The sequence below is a fragment of the Thalassophryne amazonica genome, chromosome 1 (genome assembly GCF_902500255.1).
Source record: "Thalassophryne amazonica chromosome 1, fThaAma1.1, whole genome shotgun sequence".
In the NCBI taxonomy this organism is placed as follows: Eukaryota; Metazoa; Chordata; class Actinopteri; order Batrachoidiformes; family Batrachoididae; genus Thalassophryne; species Thalassophryne amazonica.
In genome coordinates this window covers 32,869,426-32,897,082 of record NC_047103.1, presented here as the reverse complement: position 1 = coordinate 32,897,082, position 27,657 = coordinate 32,869,426, and the positions used below count along the sequence as shown (strand labels likewise).

Below are 27,657 nucleotides of genomic sequence, written 5' to 3'. Positions count from 1 at the left end.
AGACCTGTTAATTTTTCTTTAAGAAGCCCTCTTATTCTGCACTCTTTACCTGTATTAATTGCACCTGTTTGAACTTGTTACCTGTATAAAAGACACCTGTTCACATACTCAATCAATCACACTCCAACCTGTCCACCATGGCCAAGACCAAAGGGCTGTCTAAGGACATCAGGGACAAAACTGTAGACCTGCACAAGGCTGGGATGGACTACAGGACAACAGGCAAGCAGCTTGGTAGAAGACAACAACTGTTATGATTATTTATTAGAAAATGGAAGAAACACAAGATGACTGTCAATCTCCCTCGGTCTGGGATTCCACACAAGATCTCACTTTGTGGGGTAAGGATGATTCTGACAAAACTCAGAACTACACAGGAGGACCTGGTCAATGACCTGAAGAGAGCTGGGACCACAGTCACAAAGATTACATTATTAACACATGATGCTGTCATTGTTGTGTGGGCCGCCAGGAGGGGAGGTACTGCTGGCCCACCACCAGAGGGCGCCCTGGCTGAAGTGCGGGCTTCAGGCACGAGATGGCGCTGCCGCCACGGACACAACCGGGAGTGACAGCTGTCACACATCAACTCATGACAGCTGTCACCCATCATTTCATCACTCCATAAAAGCCGGATGTCATCTCCACCTCGCTGCTGAGATATCATCTACCTGTGAAGGTAATTCTCTGCTAAACTGAAAACATTGACTAACAGTCTGAACTTCTTTGCAGCCGTTTTCCTGTAAGTGTTTCCTTATCTGTGGGATTGGCGTTTGGTGTGATCAGCGACGGCTTCGCTTCACCCCCCCAACCAGATAAGTGGTTGACAGGAGCTGCACATGTGTGTGATTAGAGGTGGAGGTGACTTTCCACCTTCTGACTGTTTTTGTTACTGGGTGTGCACACACCCACATCTCACTGTTTGTGCTCCTCGCCAGCAGTACCAGATCCGACAGTCGGGGACGGTGATCACCTGGGAATTCGGGACTTGGCGGCTCCAGTATTCTCCGGGTTCTGTGGCGGTGGAAATCGTGTGGTTCCGGCTCTTATCAGGACAGATGTCTTCTATCCTCGAGCCTGCCCACACGTCACCTTGGTGTATTGACTGCTGTCAGATTCTGTGATTGTCTGAATCATCGTTGTGCACATGCACAACATTAAATTGTTACCTTTTGGCTCATCTATTGACCGTTCATTTGCGCCCCCTGTTGTGGGTCCGTGTCACTACACTTTCCCCAACAGGATATCTCGGCCCACGTCATGGATCCCGAGGGGCGTCAACCATCTGTTGGACAGCCAATGGAAGAGCAGGGTGCACAGGCGTCGGCTGGAGGCGTGATTGGTGAGTTGCAGCACATCCTCACCGCCTTTACCGCTCGGATGGACCTGATGACTGAGCAAAACATCACCCTTAATTGCAGGATGGAGGCTCTCACCGTGCAGGTGGAAGCGCGCGCTCAGGGCGCTGCTGCAGCTCCTCCTCCTGCTGACCCGGTGCCGAATACAGACATTCCACTGGTCATTCAACGACCCCCCCACCATCCCCTGAAGCACACATAAGCCCCCCAGAGCCGTACGGAGGTTGTGTGGAGACATGCGCGGACTTTCTTATGCAGTGTTCACTCGTCTTTGCACAGCGTCCCGTGATGTACGCGTCTGACGCCAGTAAGGTGGCTTACGTGATTAATTTGCTTCAAGGTAAGGCACGCGCTTGGGCTACAGCGCTTTGGGAACAAGGTTCACAGCTCCTTGCCTCTTATACTGGGTTTGTGAGGGAGCTCAGAACTGTTTTTGATCACCCCAACAGAGGCGAAACCGCGTCTACTGTCAATGAGACAGGGGCGCCGGAGCGCAGCCGAATATGCAGTCGACTTCCGCATCACAGCTGCGAGATCCAGCTGGAATATGACTGCGCTCCGCGCCGGCTTCATAAACGGACTGTTGTCGGTCCTGAAGGAGCACCTGGTGGCTAAGGAGGAACTGCGGGATTTGACTGAGCTTATCGATTTGGTTATACGATTGGACAATCGGTTAGAAGAACGCTGACGGGAGCGAGGCGAAGGGCGTGGGTCAGGCACAGCCGTCCCTTCTTCCTCCTGGGTCCGAAAGAGAGCCGTCTTCCCCACGCTCCACAGCCACAGCGCTTCCGTGTGGCTACAGCTCCCCCTGCTGACGATGCTAGGGACACGAGCAGGGCCACATTCAGACAGAGGAGGCTGATCCGCGGGGAGTGCTTTGTCTGCGGCTCGACGTGAGCATCAGCAGAGGTAGTCTGCCCCAAACGGTCAAAACACAAACTGCCCGCCCTTAGAGACTGGGCTGAGGGGGCGGTCAAATACATTCACGTGGGTCATACACATCTTTCAACATGACTCCCAGTTACAATCCTGAGCGGGGATTTAACCTTCAAGCCCAGCACTGGTGGACACAGGGTCAGAGGGAATCTGCTGGATAGCAGTATGGGCAAGGGAGGTAGGCTCCCTCTGGTGGCGCTTTCTTTCACCAGTGAAGGTGCGAGCACTAGATGGCACTCTTCTCCCTTTTATCACACACAAGACACTACCTGTACCCTGGTAGTGTCTGGGAATCACCGGGAGGAGATTGAGTTTTTTGTAACTCCTTCTACCTCCCGCTGTGATTTTGGCTTCCCATGGATGATTAAACACAAGTCCCCGGATTGATTGGCCGTCTGGCCAATCAATCTGGTGGCTCAGTGGAGCGAAACCTGCCACCGGAATGTTTAGGATCCTCGGTTCCTCCCGGTGTAAACGCTAATGAGGAGGTTATAGTCCCTCCAATCTGACGGCAGTGCCGGTTGAGTACCACGATCTTGCTGATGTCTTCAGCAAGGATCTGGCGCTCACCCTTCCCCCGCACCGTCCGTACGATTGTGCCATTGATTTGGTCCCGGGCGTTGAGTTCCCGTCCAGCAGGCTGATACAATCTCTCACGTCCCGAGCGCGAATCAATGGAGACCTACATCCGGGACTCATTAGCTGCCGGGTGATCCGGAATTCCACTCTACCCAATGGGTGCAGGTTTCGTTTTTGTGGGCGAGAAGATGGCGGACTCCGTCCATGCATGATTACAGGGGGCCTGACCAACATAACGGTTTGTAATCGATACCCTTTACCCCTGTGGATCAGTGTTCACGCCCCTGCATGGAGCCAAATATCACCAACTGGACCTCAGAATTGCGTACCACCTGGTTCGGATCCGGAAGGGAGACGAATGGAAGACGGCATTCAACACCCCATTAGGTCATTTGAGTACCTGGTCATGCCGTTCGGCCTCACTAACGCCCCCGCGACGTTCCAAGCTTTTGGTTAATGACGTTTTGCGGGACTTCCTGCACTGATTCATCTTCGTATATCTGGATGACATACTCATCTTTTCCCCGGACACTGAGACTCATGTCCAGCATGACGTCAAGGTCCTGCAGCGGTTGTTGGAGAAACAGGCTGTTTGTGAAGGGCGAGAAGTGTGAGTTTCACCCGCACGTCTTTGTCCTTCCTGGGGTTCATCATCTCCTCCAACTCCGTCGCCCCTGATCCAGCCAAGGTTGCGGCGGTGAGAGATTGGCCCCAACCAACAAGCTGTAGGAAGCTGCAACAGTTCCTCGGCTTCGCAAATTTCTACAGGAGTTTCATTAAGGGCTACAGTCAGGTAGTTAAACCCCTGACAGCCCTGACCTCTCCAGAAGTCCCCTTCACCTGGTCGGATCGGTGCGAAGCCGCGTTCAAGGAGTTGAAACGCCGGTTCTCGTCTGCACCAGTTCTGGTGCAGCCCGACCCTAGCCACCAGTTTGTGGTTGAAGTGGACGCCTCTGACTCAGGGATAGGAGCTGTGCTATCCCAGAGCGGAGAGACCGATAAGGTTCTTCACCCATGTGCCTACTTTTCTCACAGGTTGACCCCAGCTGAACGGAACTATGACATCGGCAATCGAGAACTCCTTGCGGTGAAAGAGGCTCTTGAGGAGTGGAGACACCTGTTGGAGGGAGCGTCTGTGCCGTTCACGGTTTTCACTGACCATCGGAACCTGGAGTATATCAGGACCGCCAAGCAGCTGAACCCCAGGCAAGCCCGCTGGTCACTGTTCTTCGGGCGTTTTTACTTCCGAATCACCTACCGCCCCGGGACCAAGAACCAGAGATCGGATGCCTTGTCCCGGGTGCATGAAGATGAGGTCAAGACTGAGCTGTCGGATCCACCGGAGCCCATCATTCCGGAGTCCACTATCGTGGCCACCCTCACCTGGGACGTGGAGAAGACCATCCGGGAGGCCCTGGCACGGAGCCCGGACCCCGGAACTGTACCAAAGAACCGTTTATACGTCCCACCAGAAGCCAGAGCTGCAGTCTTGGACTTCTGTCATGGGTCCAAGCTCTCCTGTCATCCAGGGGTGCGTAGGACCGTGGCAGTTGTTCGGCAGCGCTTCTGGTGGGCGTCCATGGAGGCTGACGTCCGGGAGTATGTCCAGGCCTGCACCACCTGTGCCAGGGGCAAGGCAGACCACTCCAAGACACAAGGACTTCTGCAACCACTTCCAGTGCCTCGTCGCCCCTGGTCTCACATTGGCCTGGACTTTGTCACGGGCCTCCCGCCGTCCCAGGGCATGATGACCATCTTCACGATAGTGGACCGTTTCTCCAAGGCGGCCCACTTCGTGGCCCTCCCGAAGCTCCCTACGGCCCAGGAGACAACAGACCTCCTGGTACACCACGTCGTACGTCTGCATGGGATACCAACTGACATTGTCTCGGACCATGGTCCTCAGTTCTCCTCACAGGTTTGGAGGAGTTTCTGCAGAGAACTGGGGGCCAACGTGAGCCTCTCGTCCGGGTATCACCCTCAGACGAATGGACAGGCAGAGCGGGCCAACCAAGAACTTGAACAGGCCCTCCGCTGTGTTACATCCGCGCACCCGTCGGCCTGGAGTCACCATCTGGCCTGGATCGAGTACGCCCATAACAGCCAGGTGTCCTCTGCCACCGGCCTCTCCCCATTTGAGGTGTGTCTGGGGTACCAGCCCCCATTGTTCCCCGTGGTGGAGGGAGAGGTCGGTGTGCCCTCGGTCCAGGCCCACCTGTGAAGATGCCGTCGGGTGTGGCGCACCGCCCGTTCTGCCTTGTTGAAGGCCCGGACGAGGGCTAAGGCCCATGCAGACCGCTGGCGTTCCCCGGCCCCTGCTTACCAGCCCGGGCAGGAGGTGTGGCTGTCAACGAAGGACATCCCCCTCCAAGTGGACTCACCCAAACTCAAGGACAGGTATATTGGTCCATTCAAGATCCTCAAAGTCCTCAGTCCGGCCGCAGTGAAGCTCCAGCTCCCAGCTTCACTGCGGGTCCACCCAGTTTTTCATGTTTCCCGGATCAAGCCACACCACACCTCACCCCTCTGTGCTCCCGGACCGGCGCCGCCTCCTGCGGTTCGCAGGCTCCTGGACATCCGTCGGAAGGGCCGGGGGTTTCAGTATCTGGTGGACTGGGAGGGGTATGGACCTGAAGAACGCTCCTGGGTGAAGAGGAGCTTCATCCTGGACCCGGACCTCCTGGCCGACTTCTACCGACGTCACCCGGACAAGCCTGGTCGGGCGCCAGTAGGCGCCCGTTGAGGGGGGGGGTCCTGTTGTGTGGGCCGCCAGGAGGGGAGGTACTGCTGGCCCACCACCAGAGGGCGCCCTGCCTGAAGTGCGGGCTTCAGGCACAAGAGGGCGCTGCCGTCACGGACACAACCGGGAGTGACAGCTGTCACACATCAACTCATGACAGCTGTCACCCATCATTTCATCACTCCATAAAAGCCGGATGTCATCTCCACCTCGCTGCCGAGATATCATCTACCTGTGAAGGTAATTCTCTGCTAAACTGAAAACATTGACTAGCAGTCTGAACTTCTTTGGAGCCATTTTCCTGTAAGTGTTTCCTTATCTGTGGGATTGGCGTTTGGTGTGATCAGCGACGGCTTCGCTTCACCCCCCCAACCAGATAAGTGGTTGACAGGAGCTGCACGTGTGTGTGATTAGAGGTGGAGGTGACTTTCCACCTTCTGACTGTTTTGTGGGTCCATGTCACTACACTTTCCCCAACAGTCATGGTTTAAAATCCTGCAGGGCAGCAAGGTCCCCCTGCTCAAGCCAGCACATGCCCAGACCTGTTTGAAGTTCACCAGTGACCATCTGGATGATCCAGAGGCGGCATGGGAGAAGGTCATGTGGTCAGATGAGACCAAAATAGAGCTTTTTGGAATCAACTCCACTTACCATGTTTAGAGGATGAGAACAACCCCAAGAAAACCATCCCAACCGTGAAGCATGGGGGTGGAAACATCATACTCTGGGGATGCTCTTCTGCAAAGAGGACAGGACGACTGCACCGTAGTGAAGGGAGGATGGATGGGATCATGTGTCATGAGATTTTGGCAAACAACCTCCTTCCCTCAGTAAGAGTACTGAAGATGGGTCATGACTAGGTCTTCCACCATGATAATGACTACAAACACACAGCCAGAGCAACTAAGGAGGGGCTCCGTAAGAAGCATTTCAAGGTCCTGGAGTGGCCTGACCAGTCTTCAGACCTGAACTCAATAGAAAATCTTTGGAGGGACTTGAAACTCCAAACCTGAAAGATCTGGAGAAGATCTGTATGGAGGAGTGGACCAAAATCTCTGAAAACTTGGTCAAGAACTGCAGGAAACGTATGAGCTCTGTAACTGTAAACAAAGGTTTCTGTACCAAATATTCAGGTCTGTTTTTCTAATGGATTTTTTTTTTTTTTTTTTTTTACATTCTGTCTCTTACAGTTGAAGTGTACCTACGATAAAACTTACAGACCTCTCCATTCTTTGTAGGTGGAAAAACCTGCAAAATTGACAGTGGATCAAATACTTATTTGCCCTACTGTATATGGTGCAAATTTGGAATTCATTAAATAGTTTTGACATAATGCTTCAAAGCCTATCTAAAGCGAAATCTTGATCCTATTAAAAAAATATCCCAAGTCTGGGGACCAATGTGAGCAGATCCAGTGATCTGCTCATATTGCTCCACAGACGAGGGGTGTTTTGTTTTTTATACCTCAACCGTTACTGTATTTTTATGAAAATGATACGTTAAAGAAGATTGGGAATCCATTTTGTGTGGAACTATTGTCCGTCTGTCACCAAAGATGGCCAAAGGAAAGTAGTTCGGCACAACGTGGATCCGCTTTCGTGGATACTTTTGTATGGTAGCTTAAATTCACTCATTTAGGCGGTGGCGTCAGTACGCAACTTTCTCTTGCTTTCAGCTGTTCACGGAAAAAAAAATGTAATTGGATTTGAATGCTGCTGGAACCTCAGTTTCCCTGAGGCAAACTTCCCAAGGGATCAAAAAAGTTCTGTCTATCCTCAATCTAATCAGATCTAATGTAGGCCCATTCGTGCTTATCTCCAGATTCCGTGGACATGAGAGTCTACAGGCTCTCGTCCACTGGATGGGACATCAGTCTGACTCAGGTTACTCCTCCAGCAATGGCTGGTACCTATTTACAACTTTGTGGACAGTGTATCTGAAGTGTCTTGTCTCTAAGTATTGGCAGGCCAGCTCGTTATCCACTCAGCCACCTGCTCTACTTAATGTGACATGGCTCCTAGATATATTAAACCTGATCTATTTAATGTGATTGGTGTCTTTAAGCAGTCGGCCCTTTAAATATTTGTGGCATACTGTCGTTTTTGTGGATTTATGCTCAGTGTATGCAGTCACACACATGAGCGGACAGGTTATGGGGTTGCGTTGTATTTCTCTTCCACTCTGGTGTTATACATCAGCGTGATTAATGGAGTAACAGACATCACGAGGGCCGGCATAAGAGGAAGGAGACCCCTGAGGGGAGTCCATGAACCGGGGCTCTTAATGCACCACTGCCTCGTTCTCATCCCACCCTCCCTGGCGCATCGACGCCATCAACCATCTCAGCGTCTCTATCTAAACTCTCCCTCCTACCCCCCCCGCCACTCCTACCACCTCACCAATCAGACAGTAAGTCTACCCTCGTTAAATCTGTGTCTGACGTGAGTTTACTAATTGCTTTTCTAATATTCCCAATAATTCAGCTGGCTGGGTCTAACCTTTCCCCTGATTAATGGTGGAGAGATAACAGCACGCGGCGTCCTGACCGGGCATCCAAAGTGCTGTTCTCAGCAGGCACGCAGCTGGCTGTTTGGGAGGCCGGGTAGAAGGACGTGGAGGGTTACAGAAATGTTAGTGATCAACAGCTTGTGTCATATTTCTTCACCACAGAAGCCACATGACCAGCGGGATGTACTATTTAGTGACAAAAGAGGCAGCAGGTAGCCAGAGCGAAGGGTTTTGGGGAGTTTCAGGACAAAAAGACGTCTAACAAGAGACAACACAAGAGAAACTTTCATTCCCTGATTGGCAGACTTGAGATTGTAACAATTCAAAAACAAGAGCAAACAGAGATTTCTGATGTCCGCCAGTCCAGATCAGGATCACCTCCAAAATTCAGTGGAGTCTTCCTCATATCTATCTGTGGTGCAAATCTGGTGAGAATCCGTGAAGTAATTTTGAAGTAATCCTTCAAAGCCTATATGAAAAGAAATCTTGATCCAAAATCCGGATTTGGATCAGGATCACCTCCAAAATTTATTGGAGTCTTCCAATGGCCTAATATCTATCTGTGGTGAGAATCCGTGAAATCATGTTGATGTAATCCTTCAAAGCCTATATAAAGTGAATCCTGATCCAGAATCCGGATTTGGATCTGGATCACCTCCAAAATTCAGTGGAGTCTTCCATGCCCTAATATCTATCTGTGGTGCAAATTTGGTGAGAATCCGTGAAGTAATTTTGAAGTAATCCTTCAAAGCTTATATAAAGTGAATCTTGATCCAGAATCCAGATTTGGATCAGGATCACCTTCAAAATTCAGTGAAGTCTTCCATGCCCTAATATCTATCTGTGGTGAAAATTTGGTGAGAATCCACAAAGTAATTTTGAAGTAATCCATCTAAGCCTATATAAAGTGAATCTTGATCTAGAATCCGGATTGGAATCCGGATCACCTCCAAAATGTATTGGAGTCTTCCATGGCCTAGTATCTATCTTTGGTGAGAATCCATGAAGTCATGTTGATGTAATCCTTCAAAGCCTATATAAAGTGAATCTTGATCCAGAATCCGAATTCGGATCAGGATCACCTCCAAAATACAGGGGAGTCTTCCATCTTCTAATATGTATATGGGTTGAAACTTTTGTCACAATCTGTGCAGTAGTTTTGACGTAATCCTGCTAACAGTAACCCCATAAAGTCAAACTTAATCCAGAATCCAGATCCGGATCACCTCCAAAATTTTATGGGTTCTTCCATGGCCTAATATATATCTGTGGTGAAAATTTCGTTGAAATCCGTGCAGTAGTTTTGACGTAATCCTGCTGACAGACAGACAGACAAACAAATAAACGCAGGTGATATTATTATGTCGTTGGCGGACATAAAAATACATCCGGCATCAGGAAATAGTATTCAGGATGACACAATACCGCTTTTTCATATCCCTTTTACAATTCTGATACTGAAACCTTCAGCATCTGCTGAGACCAATATCAGCTTGATAGAGTTTTCCCAGTCTTAAAACAATCCAATCCAGTAGTTTTGGCAAATACTGTTCTGACACCAATCTCACATCTCACATACCACCTCAACACATCCCTCTGTATTACATTTGATCTGATGGAAGCAAGGGCTGGATACCAATCTGAATGTATTGCCTGTGTCACATAAATTAGAACATAAGGTGTCTGTGGATCCTGAAAAACTCTTAATATTCAACACCTTGAAAAATGAGGCCTAAAATGCAGTTAAAAGGTCTTTCAAAGTTCATAAAAATGGCACAGACAAGGAATCTTGGTAGAAAATTGTATTACATTTGTGTAACAGGCATTTATTTTACAGTCTTATGTACCATAATGAGCAATAGCCATAACAGTCATTCGTCAAGAAAGAGTCTCAGTCATACAGGTACATATGGATGTAATTACTGGGGTACAGGGGTAACCTGGATACCGCCCAAATCAACAGGTTTTTTTTTCCTTTCTTTCCGGGGCAGGGAAGTGGTGGGCCCTGGTTGTCTCCCTATAGGGGGGTCTTCTAGGCATGGTCAAATAGAAGGAGGCCCCAGGAAGACCCAGTACATACTGGAGGGATTATATTTCTCAGATGGCTTGGAAACTCCTCTGGGTCCTCCAGAAAGAGTTACAGACTTGGCTGAGGATAGGGAAGTGTGGGATGAGCTGTTTGGTCTGTTGCCACTTTGACCTGGACAAGGATAAGTGGTAGAAAATGAATGAATGATGAAAGATTAGCTATTTTGCTTGTTTAATAGTTTACTTTCTTAGCTTTAGATGTTCTGAATTAGATTGTTTCAAAATTTTAGAGATGAATGTTAATGCTAGCTAGTTTATAACTTGCATTAAGCTACAATTTAATTGTTTTCTAGCTAAAGCTAATATTTGCATGACCTAATACCAGTGGTGGGCACAGCTAACCAAAAAGTTAGCTTCAATAACCATTACTCCTATAACTGAAAAGTTATATTTTATGATGCCAAACCGATAAACTGCTAAAAATGTATCTTTATTACAGATAGTCGATAACTTTTAGTGTTGATTCGGACGCGGCCACATCAGATTACACTGTCGGCTTCTGATAAACCAGTTTCACTTTCACCTTTCGCTGCTGGGTAAATTCAAGGATCGCAAACACATAAGAATGCACGAAAAAAATGAATGAATACAAAAATAAAACCCCAAACACTGTCATCATCTTTCAACAGTAGTAAAACACAGTATTAGAAGTCACAGTTTATCTTGGTATTAGATACACCATCATTTACGAACTAACAAGCAGCTTTTTTCACACGCTTTGAACCCTGCGGCTTAAACAATTGGAATACGTCCATTAATGCTTTGATTGGCAGAGTAAAATACACGTAGTAAATATAAATTCTTACCCGTTAGTTTCAGTGGGATTCATCTGAATAAATTATCCACATAAGCGTCCTTTTTTTAAAATCCAAAACAGTGTCTAAACGGTGAAGAAAAGTCCCCTGCGCCATGAGCGGTCCTCTCTCCCACTGAGTCTTGGCAATTAAATTATATCAACCACAAATAAATAAAATAAAATAATGTTAAAATTAATCAGTTTTGTTTTTGTATTGAGCGGATTCACTCGCTGTAATGTGAACCTGAACTACACTACCCACAATGCTCCCTGCACCGACTAGCCAGCCATGTTTTGTGCTTAATGATGATGTCATCAGCAAGCGACAGGCAGCCAGTCTCCCACAAACACACAACAGACGGACTAAAATGTTTGATTTTAGGGTTTCCAAACGTTTTTGACCGTAATACTTTGCTCACTTTACCAGCAAAAAAATGTTATTGGACTGAAAGTTATCGGAACTAAATTTATTGGAAGATAATTGGTCCGATGATGGTTTTAAAACTTATCTGAAAAACTAATCCGCTAGCAAAAACATTAGCTTTGATAAATATCTGTTATCGGATTAGCTGAACTGTGCCCACCACTGCCTAATACTAATGTTCCCCAACATTAGTGTTAGTCGAGGACCACCAATAGATAAGCGGCTGCGGCAAGAAGTGAGTGCGGCTACAGAAGAGAGCCTGAAATTTAGTTGGAAGCACTTGGACTTCCTGTTTAGTCTTCCAGGTGTTTCACTACTCATCCAAGTGGCTTCTTCATTCTGGAGTAAATGGATGCGCTAACCCCAGTTATAACTTTCAGGAACTCATTATAATTTTGTCCTTGAGTGGTTAAAATTTGCCCCCGAGTGTTGTTGGCTTTATTCCCCCTGATGCATGTGTGGAGTGTCCTTAATCTTCCAGAAGAGGCATGAAAGGACAGCACTGTAAACTGTAAAGTGATGGCACCGTCATCCTCCACCATGGTGGAGGAAATATGTTTCGTATTTCTGCATGGATGACTTCTTTGACACCATTATCACACATTCTATCCTTTGTGTCCAACCTATCTACATTGTTGTCCTCAGTCCTTGTCCTTGACAAAGATGCTCTGAGCTAGCATAATAATTTGTGTTTGTGTTCACTATTTTCAGTATGATTGAGGGAATGCTTAATGAATAACTGGCTGGATAACCCTATCTTTGCTTTATCGTTGACATTGGGTCAAGGTAGCCCACTGCACACCGTTGAGTCCTTGCCACCAGAGCTTGTAACATCAGAAACCATGGCAACAGTGCTCAGAGAAACATTCAGCTCAGCAGCTGTGCTTAAAGTGCAGGTACCCTGCCACTGGAACACTCTTACCCAATAAACAAGTTAGAGAAATCTTTACACCAATTATTGAATCAAAAATGCTAGCACCTTTATGTGGGAAAAACAAACCAATACACAAAAATTATTCAGCAACATAAGCTAGCAGTGTCATGTTGTGCTTCTGGCCATTTCTTTTTTGTTGTTGTTGGTTCTTGGTTCTGTGAATCCTTAAGAGTGACTTGAATTTCACTTGCCTAATCTTGCATATACCCTAGATACAACCCAGATTATATAATGGCTGAGTGGATCCGTGTAATTTGATTGGTGGGTTGTATGTCACGTGACATGGACTATTCATACCATTTGCCATTGTGTTTCATTTATCATGCAATAGTTCTTTTTAACACGTAATTTTGATGCTATATGATATGTGCTATTGCACACCCCGACCCCGGCATGCGCTCACACTGCCGGGGACGGCATTTAGCTAAACATGGGCAGGTTTGTTTTTGCTGGCAGACGACGATTTGAAGGAGCTAATTGATGCTTCTAACACACACTCAAACAACAACAACAGCAAAGAAACAAATCCACTACGCTGTCTGGAGACATGACGAGCTGTTTTTTTTTGTTTTTTTTTTGAAGTACACAAAGTCAGTGCACGGCATCATGGACTACATTGTTGCAAGTGTTTTAGAACTACCTAACTGTTTTTACAAGATGACTGAGCACAATTTTGGACTCCAATTTAAAGTTCATGTTGGACTATTGACATTAAAAGACCAGTAGAAAACAAAATATAAGTCCCTTTTCTGTCGTTTATAGAAATTAATAAAATATCAAATGACAAGGATCTATTTTAGCTGTTATATAAAACAAATAATGAATGTTTTTTCATTCCTTCAATGGAATGAATATTTAATTCGGTGAAAGCTGGTACATACCATTAAACTCGGATTTGCCTCATTGAATGGAACATGCCATCTTTCACCCCATGAAATATTCATACCATTGAACTCATAAACATTCATTATTTGTATAATCTTGCACCACTCTAGCATCCGCATACTGTATACCTGTATTCTGCTCACATATGCATGTCAACGCATGCAAATGTGACTGCAAGAACATCCACCCATGTTTGAACGTGCACATGTCCACGTGTGTCACAGCAGCCAGTGCAAGCTCATATAAATGACCATCTCTCTAGGTTCCTGATGTGAGGCAGCCCCCAGGCTTCCCATGCTGCTCCTGCACTGCACAGCTTTAAATGCCACTAGGGTAGCTACCTCACTGATGATGGCCAATAAAAGAGAATGATATCATATTTGACACCTGCAATAAAGTGGCAGAACTTCAACCTTGAGAGCCAACTCCCTTAGTGCGTCGTAAAAATGAAAAAGTCTTTGAGACTTTTAGAGTGGAAGTGCAGCCTCACGCCCCACTGCCATCGTACCGTTTAATAGGACATCTGCATAATTTTATATTTCCATGAAGTAAGCTCTATAGGTGATGCCATGTTACATTTGTCAGCATTTATTATTGTGCAATGTCTAACAGAAGAATTTTATTGGCCACCAAGGATTTGTAGCTCTATTTAAAGTGAGATTTATCATTAAAAATAATGCATTTTCCGTACTGATGAAATATATTGAATGTACACTACATTTTTTTAATGTGTGACAAAAGAAAAATCTTTACATTTCGGGTTTCACAGGCGTGATTATATGGGACATGTTGATTCAGAAACTGCAGTCCAGTGACTATTTGGAATTAGAAAGTCGTTGCTATTTGATTAGAACTCATTCCATTTTTGGAGTGGACACTCGATTTTGTAAAACTGGTGCCAATTTGGACTGGTTGTCTGCCTGGGTGGCTGCTATCCATGACCCAAGGCAGTTCCATGGTGTAGTAGACACATTCTTAGACCTGCTCTAATGTCCATTTGAAAGATGGTTGAAAGAATATCATGAAACTGCAGAGCAACCAGGTGGTTTCTTTACTTATTCCATGTGCAGGATTAGGCAAGTGAGATTTAAGAATTTTAGTACAGAATTTAAGACATACTGCCCAAAAGCTTTCCGTGTAATTATAGAATTTTGTTTTGTTACCTCTGTTGTCTTTAAAATAACTTTCCCGTTTTGCTTTGGATTATGACAGTGAATCCAGTATGAATCTGACCTGCATTTAGATTTGGCAGAAGTTGGATGTTGCATGACCTTCCTCACGCAACTCTAGGTGTACAAGGAGAATGGGACAAGAACTGGGCCTTGAATCGGGTCCTTCTTGTTGGAAAACAAGCATGTGTGCTCAAATTTGTTGAATCAGGATACAATTTGAATACTTTCCCAACACCTTCTATGGCATTAAAGTTCCAATCCTAGGTGCAGTAGTGTTCAGAATAATAGTAGTGCTATGTGACTAAAAAGATTAATCCAGGTTTTGAGTATATTTCTTATTGTTACATGGGAAACAAGGTACCAGTAGATTCAGTAGATTCTCACAAATCCAACAAGACCAAGCATTTATGATATGCACACTCTTAAGGCTATGAAATTGGGCTATTAGTAAAAAAGGAACACCTCCGTTTCGGAGTGTTAGAGGACAAGTTGGGACATGCCCAGCTCTCCACAATTTCTCTTATACTCACTCGACTGGTAAGCACTGAAAACCGAGATAGGCATGTCCCAACTTGTCTTCTGGCACTCCGAAACGGAGGTGTTCCTTTGTCTCGCTTCATCAGCGAATCGGTCGTGACGTGTGAAGCCTCCGCGCGGCTTTCCATGACAAAATATCTTGTTAAAAGTGAAATCTGCCGGAAAATGGCTGATGTCCAGCTCTTGTGATAACCAGAGAAATTGCACACGACGGTCCCGGATCCACAGAGCCATCCGTTTAGAAATTATGTGGTGGTTTCTGCCTCTCGATGGCGGTTCGGAGCGCGGCGAGCCATGTGCCATTGTGGGCCGTCCTTAAAGCTGTAATAACACTCCTTATTCTCTGTGAAGCCCGTAAAATTTTCACCGAAAGCCAGATAAATTTTTCGAATGGTTTCCAGCTGCCTGTCTCTAACAGTTTCTGAAAAAAGTCTGATGGAAAAAAAAAGCCCTAATCATTCTGCCATTTCCTCGCAATGAAACAATGACGAGAGGGGTGGAACAGTGCTCACTCAAAGCCTGCCCACAGGCGAATGACGCAACCGACAGGCGTGGAAAAACTCACGCATGCGCACGAAGGTTCACGCTTGGCTGATGTAAAAACATATGAATCAAATCCATATAGTTTTTGAAAAAAATAAAAAGGTACGATACTTTTCTAACAGACCTCGTATTATGTTCAAACTGCTTTTTTAGTAATCCTGTGAATCACTAAACTAGTATTTAGTTGTATAACCACAGTTTTTCATGGTTTCTTCACATTAATTAACATTAATTTTGTTGGTTTGGAACCAAGATTTTGCTCATTTACTAGTGTGCTTGGGGTCATTGTCTTGTTGAAACACCTATTTCAAGGGCATGTCCTCTTCAGCATAAGGCAACATGACCTCTTCAAATATTTTGACATATCCAAACTGATCCATGATACCTGGTATGCCATATATAGGCCAAAAACCATAGTAGGAGAAACATGCCCATATCATGATGCTTGCACCACCATGCTTCACTGTCTTCACTGTGAACTGTGGCTTGAATTCAGAGTTTGGGGGTTGTCTCACAAACTGTCTACGGCCCTTGGACCCAAAAAGAACAATTTTACTCTCATCAGTCTACAAAATATTCCTCCATTTCTCTTTAGACCAGTTGATGTGTTCTTTGGCAAATTGTAACCTCTTCTGCACATGTCTTTTATTTAACAGAGGGACTCTGCGGGAGATTCTTGAAAATAAATTAGCTTCACACAGGCGTCTTCTAACTGTCACAGCACTTACAGGTAACTCCAGACTGTCTTTGATCATCCTGGAGCTGATCAGTGGGTGAGCCTTTGCCATTCTGGTTATTCTTCTATCCATTTTGATGGTTGTTTTTTGTTTTCTTCCACGCGTCTCTGTTCTTTTTTTTTGTCCATTTTAAAGCATTGGAGATCATTGTACATGAACAGCCTATAATTTTTTGCACCTGCTTATAAGTTTTCCCCTCTCCAATCAACTTTTTAATCAAACTACGCTGTTCTTCTGAACAATGTCATGAACGTCCCATTTTCCTCATGCTTTCAAAGAGAAAAGCATGTTCAACAGGTGCTGGCTTCATCCTTAAATAGGGGACACCTGATTCACACCCGTTTGTTCCACAAAATTGACGAACTCACTGACTGAATGCCACACTACTATTATTGTGAACACCCCATTTTCTACTTTTTTTTTACTAATAGCCCAATTTAATATCCTTAAGAGTGTGCATATCATGAATGCTTGGCCTTGTTGGATTTGTGAGAATCTACTGAATCTACTGGTACCTTGTTTCCCATGTAACAATAAGAAATATACTCAAAACCTGGATTAATCTTTTTAGTCACATACCACTACTATTATTCTGAACACTACTGTATGCTGGAGTAACCCTGTTTTAATCATAGCTGTAGAGCCAAATGTTGCTTACCAATTACTGGTATATTCCGTAGGGTTCATCTCTATTACCAGGTACTTCTAATGGCATTTTCAACTATTCAGTGGTGACAGCAACTGATTTAATGTGAGGTTTGTGGCTTTACCCATAGGCTTACATTGTATAGCTGTTTATGACACAATGTTGTTGGCGTTCGAAACCAATACTGGACTGATTATGATTGTTTTTATTCCAGGTTAAAAAAAAATTCCAGAGTGGTCCTTTAGGAAAACCCTGACTCCAGTCTGCAGGTGTATATTCAGTGAATAAAAGATGTTTGTCCTCCAAACAGTGTGCAAAATCAACAAGTCCTCCGTATTCTCAGTGAAGCTCAGGGATATTAAAACATACTCTCTTTTGCTGTGAAGTTGTGTCATTGTAGGTATACTAATACAAGATCTGAACATGCACATCTGGATGTTCAATTCTTGTGGAGCTTAATATCAGGGAGATTTTCTCCCTTGGATTCAGCAACTTTATGAAAGACAGATGACGGTTTCCTGAGAATTAGAGGATCACTGGATGTGGAGTGTACCACTATTAATAGTGGAAATTACAACGGTGATATGGTGCATTTAATTTCTGATGTGCTACATTAAAGACGATGCTAACAGTATTTGCTGTCTACTACATGTACGGTCATGCGTGTGGTTGATGCTAACCTTCAGGGATGCAGTTAAGTGTCAACCACTAAACGAATTATGGTGAAGATAAACCACAGATAGCATCGACCTCTAAGCATAAACGAACACATTATCGTATATGCTATCACTAACTGCTAGCATGTGACCACATTTTCTAGCACTAGCTGCAGTTAGAGTTTCCTTTTAGATAGCCCATCAGAAGTTAAACATTTCAAGTTAACATGTAAAATAGAAACAGAAGTAATAATAATAATAATAATAATAATAAAAAGTTTAATTTATAATGCACTTTATATTTAGAATAAATCTCAAAGTGCTACAGTAATTAAAAGGAAAGATCGATAAAAACAGAAACAAAAGTAGGCAGATAAAAAAATCATTAAAGTAAAATAGTGACACCCTCTACAAAGTTATTGCATTTCTTTGAAGCCATGTTGTATTGGTCAACTGTCATTACTTCTTACTCAATGTGTGTACCTGCAAAATAACTGGACTTGTCATCTGATTATACGTATTATGGACTGTAGATGATGGAATCCCCAAATTCCTTGCAATTGAACATTGAGAAACATTGTTCTTAAACTTTTATATCCAATCATGACACTCACCTGTTTCCAATTAACCTGTTCACCTGTGGAATGTTCCAAACAGGTGTTCTTTGAGCATTCATCAACTTTTCTCTTTTTTCAAATGTGTTGCAGGTATCCATTTCAAAATGAGCAAATATGTGCACAAAAACAAAAAAGTCTATCATTTTGAACATTAAATATCTTGTCTTTGTGGTGTATTCAATTGAATATAGGTTGAAGAGGATTTGCAAATCATTATATTCTGTTTTTTATTTACATTTCACACAACGTCCCAACTTCATTGGAATTGGGGTTGTACGCACATGATCTTAAGCAGTGATGTTGTGTATATTCTTGTTTATTAACATAATTTGGAAGCTGACTGCTAACACTGCTCATGAAGTTAGTTGGGGCCCCTCGTTATGTGTGTCTGAAGACCTAATGTGAGTTTGAGATGGTGTTGCATACCTAACAGGACTGCGTTTGTCATCAGGATCTGACGCGCTGACAGACCCGATGACTGTGTTCCTGGCTGCGTCTTCTTTGACTTCCATGATGTAGCTGGCACGCTCAAACATCGGTGGCTCGTCCATGTCCTCCACAATGATCTTGATGGTGGCTTCATCTCTGAAGGGGCCCATGGAAAAGAAGCGAGGGTTGATGTGGACGTTTTCCACTTGAATGCGCAGATTGTACTGTCGCTTCCTCTCAAAGTCTAGAGGCTGGAAAACAGAGGCAGATGTAAGAAACTCACGGCTTTACCCTACATTACCTGTAACTGAAGTATTTGATGCCAAATCCTTAACAGTTTGTAATTTTATTCATTAAGCTCACAATGTTCTTTGAAACACCGTCTAATGAGTGTAACAAGGCTCAACGTTGTGTTCAAGGACACTAATAAGACCGTTGATGGACAGATCAGACCGATGCTCTTTTGGATATGCAAAGGCCTTTCTCTGCTGCCGCATCCTGATTAATGTGACTGATGTGGCATTTTGGTGGAAAATTACCATAGCACCAACACGACTTGGTTAATTTACAAAAGCGGAACTTCACAGAATTTTAAACAGGGAGCCAAATGAAGGGCACAGTTATGTAACCTTTATAACTCAGGTACTTAATTCATAATGAATTATTTGTTATACCTTTATGTGAAATTAGGGGTATGATGAACACTGGATCACATTTCTGAACACCTTTATCACAGGCAACAAGTACAAACAGTCATGTACCGAATATTTCCTGCCCAGTAATATTTACCATGGCTTTCAACTAGTTTTATCGCTTTAGGAGATATTCATTGAAGCATGTGTGTGTGTGCATGTGTGTGTGGGTGGGAGCGTGCGCCCACATGTGTCCTGATGCTGTATTTGAACTAAAAACAACCTGCTGAAAATCAGATACATTTTGTTAAAGTTATTGTGGGTACAATAATCAATACTCTAGTCTTTAAAGAGTGTGGTCCTTTTTTTTTTTTTTTGTCTTGTTGAAACCCGATCATGCTCAAATTGGAACTTGTCCATGATGTGCTTGTTCTTTTAGGATGTGAAGTTCAAATTTGGCGGATATTAGATAAATTTGCTTAGTTATCATGAGCACAATATTCAACACTCAATTTAGTAAAGTAGGCAGTCCTTTGATGGTGTTGGTGAAACCCAATCATGCTCAATTCAGTAAAGTAGGTGTTGATGAAACCCAATCACGCTCAAATTGGAACTTCTCCATGATATGCTTGTTCTTTTAGGATGTGAAGTTCAAATTTGGTGGATATTAGATACATTTGGTTAGTTATCATGAGCACAATATTCAACACTCAATTCAGTACAGATGGTGTTGGTGAAACCCAATCATGCCCAAATTGGAACTTCTCCATGATATGCTTATTCTTTTAGGATGTGAAGTTCAAATTTGGTGGATATTAGATATATTTGGTTAGTTGTCATGAGCAAAATATTCAACACTCAATTCAGTAAAGTAGGCAGTCCTTTGATGGTGTTTGGTGAAACCTGATCATGCTCAAATTGGAACTTGTCCAGGGCACACTCATTATATATCAGAATATATTTGTTGAAAAACATATTTTTAAAAAAAATGCGTTATTCTGGCCAAAATAATCAATAATCAAGTCAGTAAAGTGGGCAGTCTTGGTGAAAACTTGTACAGACACACTCATTTGGGCTGTGCTGTTTAAATTTGGTGAAAAACATAAAATTTGTTCATGTTATCATGGGCACAATAAAGTCTGACTGACACATGGTTGTAGTGCATTTCTGTATTCCCCTCATGGCTGGCAGGGGATAATAATATGAACTTAACAGAAGTACAGGACCATATTGTAAAAAAAAAAAAAAAAAAAAAAAAATCAGGCTCACGACATGTGCTTTGAATAACACATAGTTTTTTTTCTTCATAAGCTCTTTCGTTGTTAGTCGATGAACAACATAAAAAAATATCAGTTGCTGTAAACAGAGATTTCTTCTAAAATCCAGAAAGGTTTCATTACTGTTTGAAGGTGTTCTTGATTTGACTATTGTGGAGGGGCTTTTCATTGTTTTCTTTGTTTTTTTTTTTTGTTTTTTTTTTTCTCCCGCAGCTGTTTTCTGGACTCTTTCAGGCCTTGTAGTATTGTTTCTGAACTTCTGTGGGCACTGTTTGGTCACATCTAATCCTTTTACAATCTCTGATTCTTCAGATCAATGATGGTTTGCATTGCTAACAGCCACAGCTCTTGAGATCTCATAATGAGAGTTGAAGGGACCAGATTCCAAATGCAGATGTCACATTTTAAATCAGCATGTTGTGACCTGTCCCATCGGTGTTTCATCTGTTATTGTTCTTCTGTTTTGGCATACTTTAGCCTGTTTGGAGTTCCACCTTAGTTGTTAGTCTTTTGTTCAATTGAATTCAATTTATTAATTTTATATTGTGCCAAATCACAACAGAGTGGCCTCAACGCGCTTCACACAAAACAATTCAGAAAACGAAATAAAATTAATTAAAAGATTAAAAAAATCACAATAAAAGAGTAAAAAAAAAAAAAAAAAAAAGTAAAAATAAATAAATAAATAAATAAAAAGCATAGTAGCACAACATGCCAATAGGAAGAAACCTCAAGCAGACCAGCCTCAAAGGGGTGACCTGCTGCTTCGGCCATTCTACCAAAAAAGTTTACAATACAGAACACAAAACAACAGCAATTGATGAGAGTCCATGCAGGCATACAATCCACCGTCATGTCATTGAGCCACTCACTGGATCTGTTCCTACAGCGGAGTCCGTCCCACTCCATCACACATATCTGACTCCCTCTGTTTGTTGGACTGGACTTCATCAGTACTCTGGTAAATTAATAACCTTTGTTTTCCCTTTACATCCTGTGTGTTTACTGACTGCATTTTTTGGGTTCATCCTTTAACTGATCACACAACACAGCATTTGTCTTATTATCTGTAAATGAAGTAATGACGGCAATGTACAGTGAGGAAAATAAGTATTTGAACACCCTGTGATTTTACAAGTTCTCCCACTTAGAAATCATGGAGGGGTCTGAAATTTTCATCTTAGGTGCATGTCCACTGTGAGAGACATAATCTAAAAAATCCGAAAATCACAATGTATGATTTTTTAATAATTTATTTGTATGTTACTGCTGCAAATAAGTATTTGAACACCTGTGAAAATCAAAGTTAATATTTGGTACAGTAGCCTTTGTTTGCAATTACAGAGGTCAAACATTTCCTGTAGTTTTTCACCAGGTTTGCATACACTGCAGCAGGGATTTTGGTCCACTCCTCCATACAGATCTTCTCTAGATCTTTCAGGTTTGGAGTTTCAGCTCCCTCCAAAGATTTTCTATTGAGTTCAGGTCTGGAGACTGGCCAGGCCACTCCAGGACCTTGAAATGCTTCTTACGGAGCCCCTCCTTAGTTGCCCTGGCTGTGTGTTTGGGGTCATTGTCATGCTGGAAGACCCAGCCATGACCCATCTTCAATGCTCTTACTGAGGGAAGGAGGTTGTTTGCCAAAATCTCCCAATACATGACCCCATCCATCCTCCCTTCAATACTGTGCAGTCGTCCTGTCCCCTTTGCAGAAGAGCACCCCCAGAGTATGATGTTTCCACCCCCATGCTTCACAGTTAGGATGGTTTTCTTGGGGTTGTTCTCATCCTCTAAACATGGTAAGTGGAGTTGATTCCAAAAAGCTCTATTTTGGCCTCATCTGACCACATGACCTTCTCCCATGCCTCCTCTGGATCATCCAGATGGTCACTGGTGAACTTCAAACAGGCCTGGACATGTGCTGGCTTGAGCAGGGGGACCTTGCTGCCCTGCAGGATTTTAAACCATGACAGCATCATGTGTTAATAATGTAATCTTTGTGACTGTGGTCCCAGCTCTCTTCAGGTCATTGACCAGGTCCTCCTGTGTAGTTCTGAGCTTTCTCAGAATCATCCTTACCCCACAAAGTGAGATCTTGCATGGAATCCCAGACCGAGGGAGATTGACAGTCATCTTGTGTTTCTTCCACTTTCTAATAAATAATCATAACAGTTGTTGTCTTCTACCAAGCTGCTTGCCTGTTGTCCTGTAGTCCATCCCAGCCTTGGGTAGGTCTACAGTTTTGCCCCTGGTGTCCTTAGACAGGTCTTTGGTCTTGGCTGTGGTGGACAGGTTGATTGAGTGTGTGAACAGGTGTCTTTTATACAGGTAACAAGTTCAAACAGGTGCAATTAATACAGGTAAAGAGTGCAGAATAAGAGAAAAATTAACAGGTCTGTGTGAGCCACAATTCTTGCTGGTTGGTAGGTGTTCAAATATTTATTTGCAGCAGTAACATACAAATAAATTATTAAAAAATCATACATTGTGATTTCCGGATGTTTTTTTTTTTAGATTATGTCTCTCACAGTGGACATGCACCTAAGATGAAAATTTCAGACCCCTCCATGATTTCTAAGTGGGAGAACTTGCAAAACCGCATGGTGTTCAAATACTTATTTTCCTCACTGTGTGTATGCACACCTGATAAACCGATTATCCAATACACTGCTGTTACAATGTTAAGCGCATGCACACTGAGTACTCCACATTCGCTCATGTAGAATGTCTTGGGGAGCAGAGCCTTTTAATGCTGGTGGTTTATTATTTTATCTTTATCGAAGATAACTTTTCATCCATGCATCCATCCATTTTCTTCCGCTTTATCCAGAGTCGGGTCGCGGGGGCAGCAGCTCAAGCAAAGCCGCCCAGACCTCCCGATCCACACACACCTCCCCCAGCTCCTCCGGGGGAACCCCAAGGCGTTCCCAAGCCAGCCGAGAGACGTAGTCCCTCCAGCGTGTCCTGGGTCTTCCCCGGTGCCTCCTCCCAATGGGACGTGCCCGGAGCACCTCTCCAGCGAGGCGTCCAGGGGGCATCCGGAAAAGATGCCCGAGCCACCTCAACTGACTCCTTTCAACGTGGAGGAGCAGCGGCTTGACTCCGAGCTCCTCACCCTATCTCTAAGGGAGCGCCCAGCCACCCTGCAGAGGAAACTCATCTCGGCCGCTTGTACTCGCGATCTCGTTCTTTCTGTCATGAGCCAAATCTCATGACCATAGGAAAGGATCGGAACGTAGATCGATAGGTAAATCGAGAGCTTTGCCCCCCTACTCAGCTCTCTCTTCTGTTATAGAAGTTTATTTTTTGGTTATCTGTGCCCACCACTGAATATAACTTATGTATTTATTTTTTGTATAGTCTCTTTTACCTTGTTTTTATGAACAGCACATTTTTATTTTTATTTATTTAGTTAGTTTTTTATCCTTTTGGCTCGGTATGATATGTTTTTAGACTTTTTATCTACTGATGTTATAACTCATCTTGCTTTTATTCTACTTTGGGGCCGTCCTTGTGGTTCTTTTAGCTTTTTAGCACTGTTGTCGCTTTGTCTTGTTCTGTGTTTTGCTGTGTGTTTACCAAACGAGATGACTCACTCACTGTAAACTAATTTTACCCAAGGGTATAATAATAAATTGAACGTGAATCTGAATCTATTCACAGTCATTGTCCACAACAATGTGTCAGTCGGCTTTCTGCTCAGATGAAAATAGATCTCATAAACGATCCACTGACCAAAAAAAGAAAAAGATTTTTAAGCGGCTAAGCACTGTGCTGATGTGACCGGCCCGACCTGACTCGACCCGTCCAGTATCCACTCCGTAGAGGGCATCAGGTCCTCCTGTTATGTTGGACAAACATTTGTGCACTGTTGTGCATGCGCACTTAGAATGCAACAACAGTCTATTGTGTTTTATTAAGTACTAAAATTGAGGATCTATGTGAAGAAATGGCTGGAAGTTCAAACCTGTGTCAGGTCATGTGACCAATGGAAAGGTGATATATGACTTTGCATTAGTGTTTAATAGTAACCACAGGTCTCTCTTCAACCAATTCCTAAGAACTGCCATATTAAATAACCCCTGTATGATTAATAAATAATAGCAATCCCTCAGAAAGAGGATGATGACGACCAAGGACAGACGTTAGAGGGAGGATGGAGAAAGGGATAAGTAGAGACAAGAAAAAGTTCCCTGGAAGAAGCTTATATGGGAACACTTACTGTGGTGTCCAGACAGCAACCACATGGACTTGGAAAGTGGAGCCCTAAGTTCAGCAGCAATGGGAGACCCAGATGACTGTCAGCCTCCAACCCGCTGCATCTCATTTGCCTTAACATCTTTTCAAATGGGTGTTTTCAACATTGGCACTTAAATTTGGGCCACACTTTGTTTGGTGCCTCCCTGTTTCACCAAGAGAGGTCCTACCAGGGGTACAAAACTTTCAGATGCCATAGTTCAGAGGGACAATAGGTTCTTGGAAAAACCTCTACATACAGTATAAGCAGTCTCCTTTTGTTTTAATTCACATCCCCTGTTATGGGGCACAGAACCTATTTCTTGAAACTTGTGTCCATTTAGTTATTGGCAATGTGTCACGCAAGTGGTTTCTCTGCAAGACTCAGCTGAAGATTGGGAACGAATGTCAGCTTCAGTATTTTGGCCACATGGAGCGTTTCTCTGGCCATGATCCATCAATGTAGGTGCCTCAATGTTCAGGAACTCAACAGCTGGAGAAAACCAGAGGGATGCTCACATACACTTTTGAGAAGTGGGAATAGACCGATTGACTGCTTGGATGGTTGCCATCCAGAACCCAAGGCCGTTTCATGTTACGCTGGATGTGGCAATGCACAGCACTAGCGTATGCTTACAGTCTGAGTTATGGACCTGTTTGTATAAGCTTTCACATGCTAAAACCTCCAAGTTATTGTGCATTTACTTTACTGATGATAAGGTACATGTTGGCCGTTTAAAGAAATGGCTGTCTCAGCTGCCATGTCTTCACTGCAAAGAGGACCCAAGTGATAAGCTTTGATGGTCACAAATTCGGCATGCCTGGAAGAAGAAAAAGTTGCAGTTCCTTGACTGGCCCCATGAGGTTGTGAGGTTCCCATAGAAGCCCATGTTAAAATGTCCAACATTAACGAAGAAATAAACATGTTTACAGCCTGGCACAAAAAAAAAAAAAAAAAAACAAAAACAAACAAACAAAAAAAAAAAAACAGTTTTGGTCTCCATAGATAGGATTTGGTCTCTTTCAATTACCTCTCCATGACAACTTTATGTGGGGCGATTTTTTTTTTTATATTAATTTAAGACATTAGGACTATCCATGAGAAAATCATCCAGAATATCCATATTGGGACCAACACACACACTTCTCACCTTTTTATCTTTTCCTCTGTGGACAGTTCTTGGGCTGCGCACACTATGACATCATTTGCTTATGCACATCGGGCAGGTATAGCCAGATAGCGTCAACGTAAATCTACGATACCGGCCTAGCAGCGCCTCTGTAAAGTGATAATAATGCACAGTATCACCCATATTCCACTTTTTTTTATCCAAAGTTGGGAGTTGGGTTGGTCCTAACAGGCGGGGTAAGCACTGCCGACATTGCAACATCCATATGAGCAATTTTTGGGCTTCAGAATGGCTCTTCCGAGTCTCTATAGAAAACTTGTGGTTGACATGATACAGGGGTTGTCCAGCATATATATATGTATATATGTGTGTGTATGTATATATATATATGTGTGTATGTATATATATATGTATATATATATATATATATGTATATATGTGTGTGTATGTATAAATATATGTATATATGTATATATATATATATATATGTATATATATATGTATGTATATATATACATATATAATTTGATTTTTGCCGTGAAAACTCTTGCTTGCCTCTACTGGTGGTTGGCTCTCACTGCGGTATTGTATCACTTCCTGTTCCGGAGCACAGCGGTGTTTTTCTGTATCTGTTAGCTGTTTAATCTGCGCAGTTAGATTGATCTAGTTATCTAGATTACGATTTGTTTCCCAGTGTAATCTTTACGTGCCTTAACTAAAGCACTCCTTCTGCTGAATCACCTCTAAATTATTTACACATTATTCACTTTGCGTGTTTTTAGGAATCCGCTAGCTTAGCGTAGCTACTAGCTCTTAGCCGATTTAGCATGGCGGCTTCTCCTGTCTCTCCCACACTTTTCTGCTCTGGGTGTGAAATGTTTAGTTATTCCTCGGCCTCCTTTAGCAGTAATGGTACTTGTAATAAGTGTAGCTTATTCGTAGCTTTGGAGGCCAGGCTGGGCGAATTGGAGACTCGGCTCCGCACCGTGGAAAATTCTACAGCTAGCCAGGCCCCTGTAGTCGGTGCGGACCAAGGTAGCTTAGACGCCGTTAGTTACCCCCTGGCAGATCCCGAGCAGCCGGGAAAGCAGGCCGACTGGGTGACTGTGAGGAGGAAGCGTAGTTCTAAACAGAAGCCCCGTGTACACCGCCAACCCGCCATCTCTAACCATTTTTCCACACACACCCGCCGAGGATCAAACTCTGGTTATTGGCGACTCTGTTTTGCGAAATGTGAAGTTAGCGACACCAGCAACCATAGTCAATTGTCTTCCGGGGGACAGAGCAGGCGACATTGAAGGAAATTTGAAACTGCTGGCTAAGGCTAAGCGTAAATTTGGTAAGATTGTAATTCACGTCGGCAGTAATGACACCCGGTTACGTCAATCGGAGGTCACTAAAATTAACATTAAATCGGTGTGTAACTTTGCAAAAACAATGTCAGACTCTGTAGTTTTCTCTGGGCCCCTCCCCAATCAGACTGGGAGTGACATGTTTAGCCGCATGTTCTCCTTGAATTGCTGGCTGTCTGAGTGGTGTCCAAAAAATGAGGTGGGCTTCATAGATAATTGGCAAAGCTTCTGGGGAAAACCTGGTCTTGTTAGGAGAGACGGCATCCATCCCACTTTGGATGGAGCAGCTCTCATTTCTAGAAATCTGGCCAATTTTCTTAAATCCTCCAAACCGTGACTATCCAGGGTTGGGACCAGGAAGCAGAGTTGTAGTCTTACACACCTCTCTGCAGCTTCTCTCCCCCTGCCATCCCCTCATTACCCCATCCCCGTAGAGACGGTGCCT

At 43.8% G+C, this 27,657-nt stretch overlaps 1 protein-coding gene across 1 annotated transcript in view; it reads right to left on the bottom strand.

Annotated features, from left to right (window-relative positions):
- LOC117507846 (cadherin-6-like) overlaps positions 1 to 27,657 on the bottom strand; it is a 199,034-nt gene that overhangs the window by 21,969 nt on the left and 149,408 nt on the right. The window contains 1 exon segment of the mRNA XM_034167633.1: positions 18,583 to 18,836. Within this exon segment, the coding sequence (XP_034023524.1) occupies positions 18,583 to 18,836 (254 nt within the window).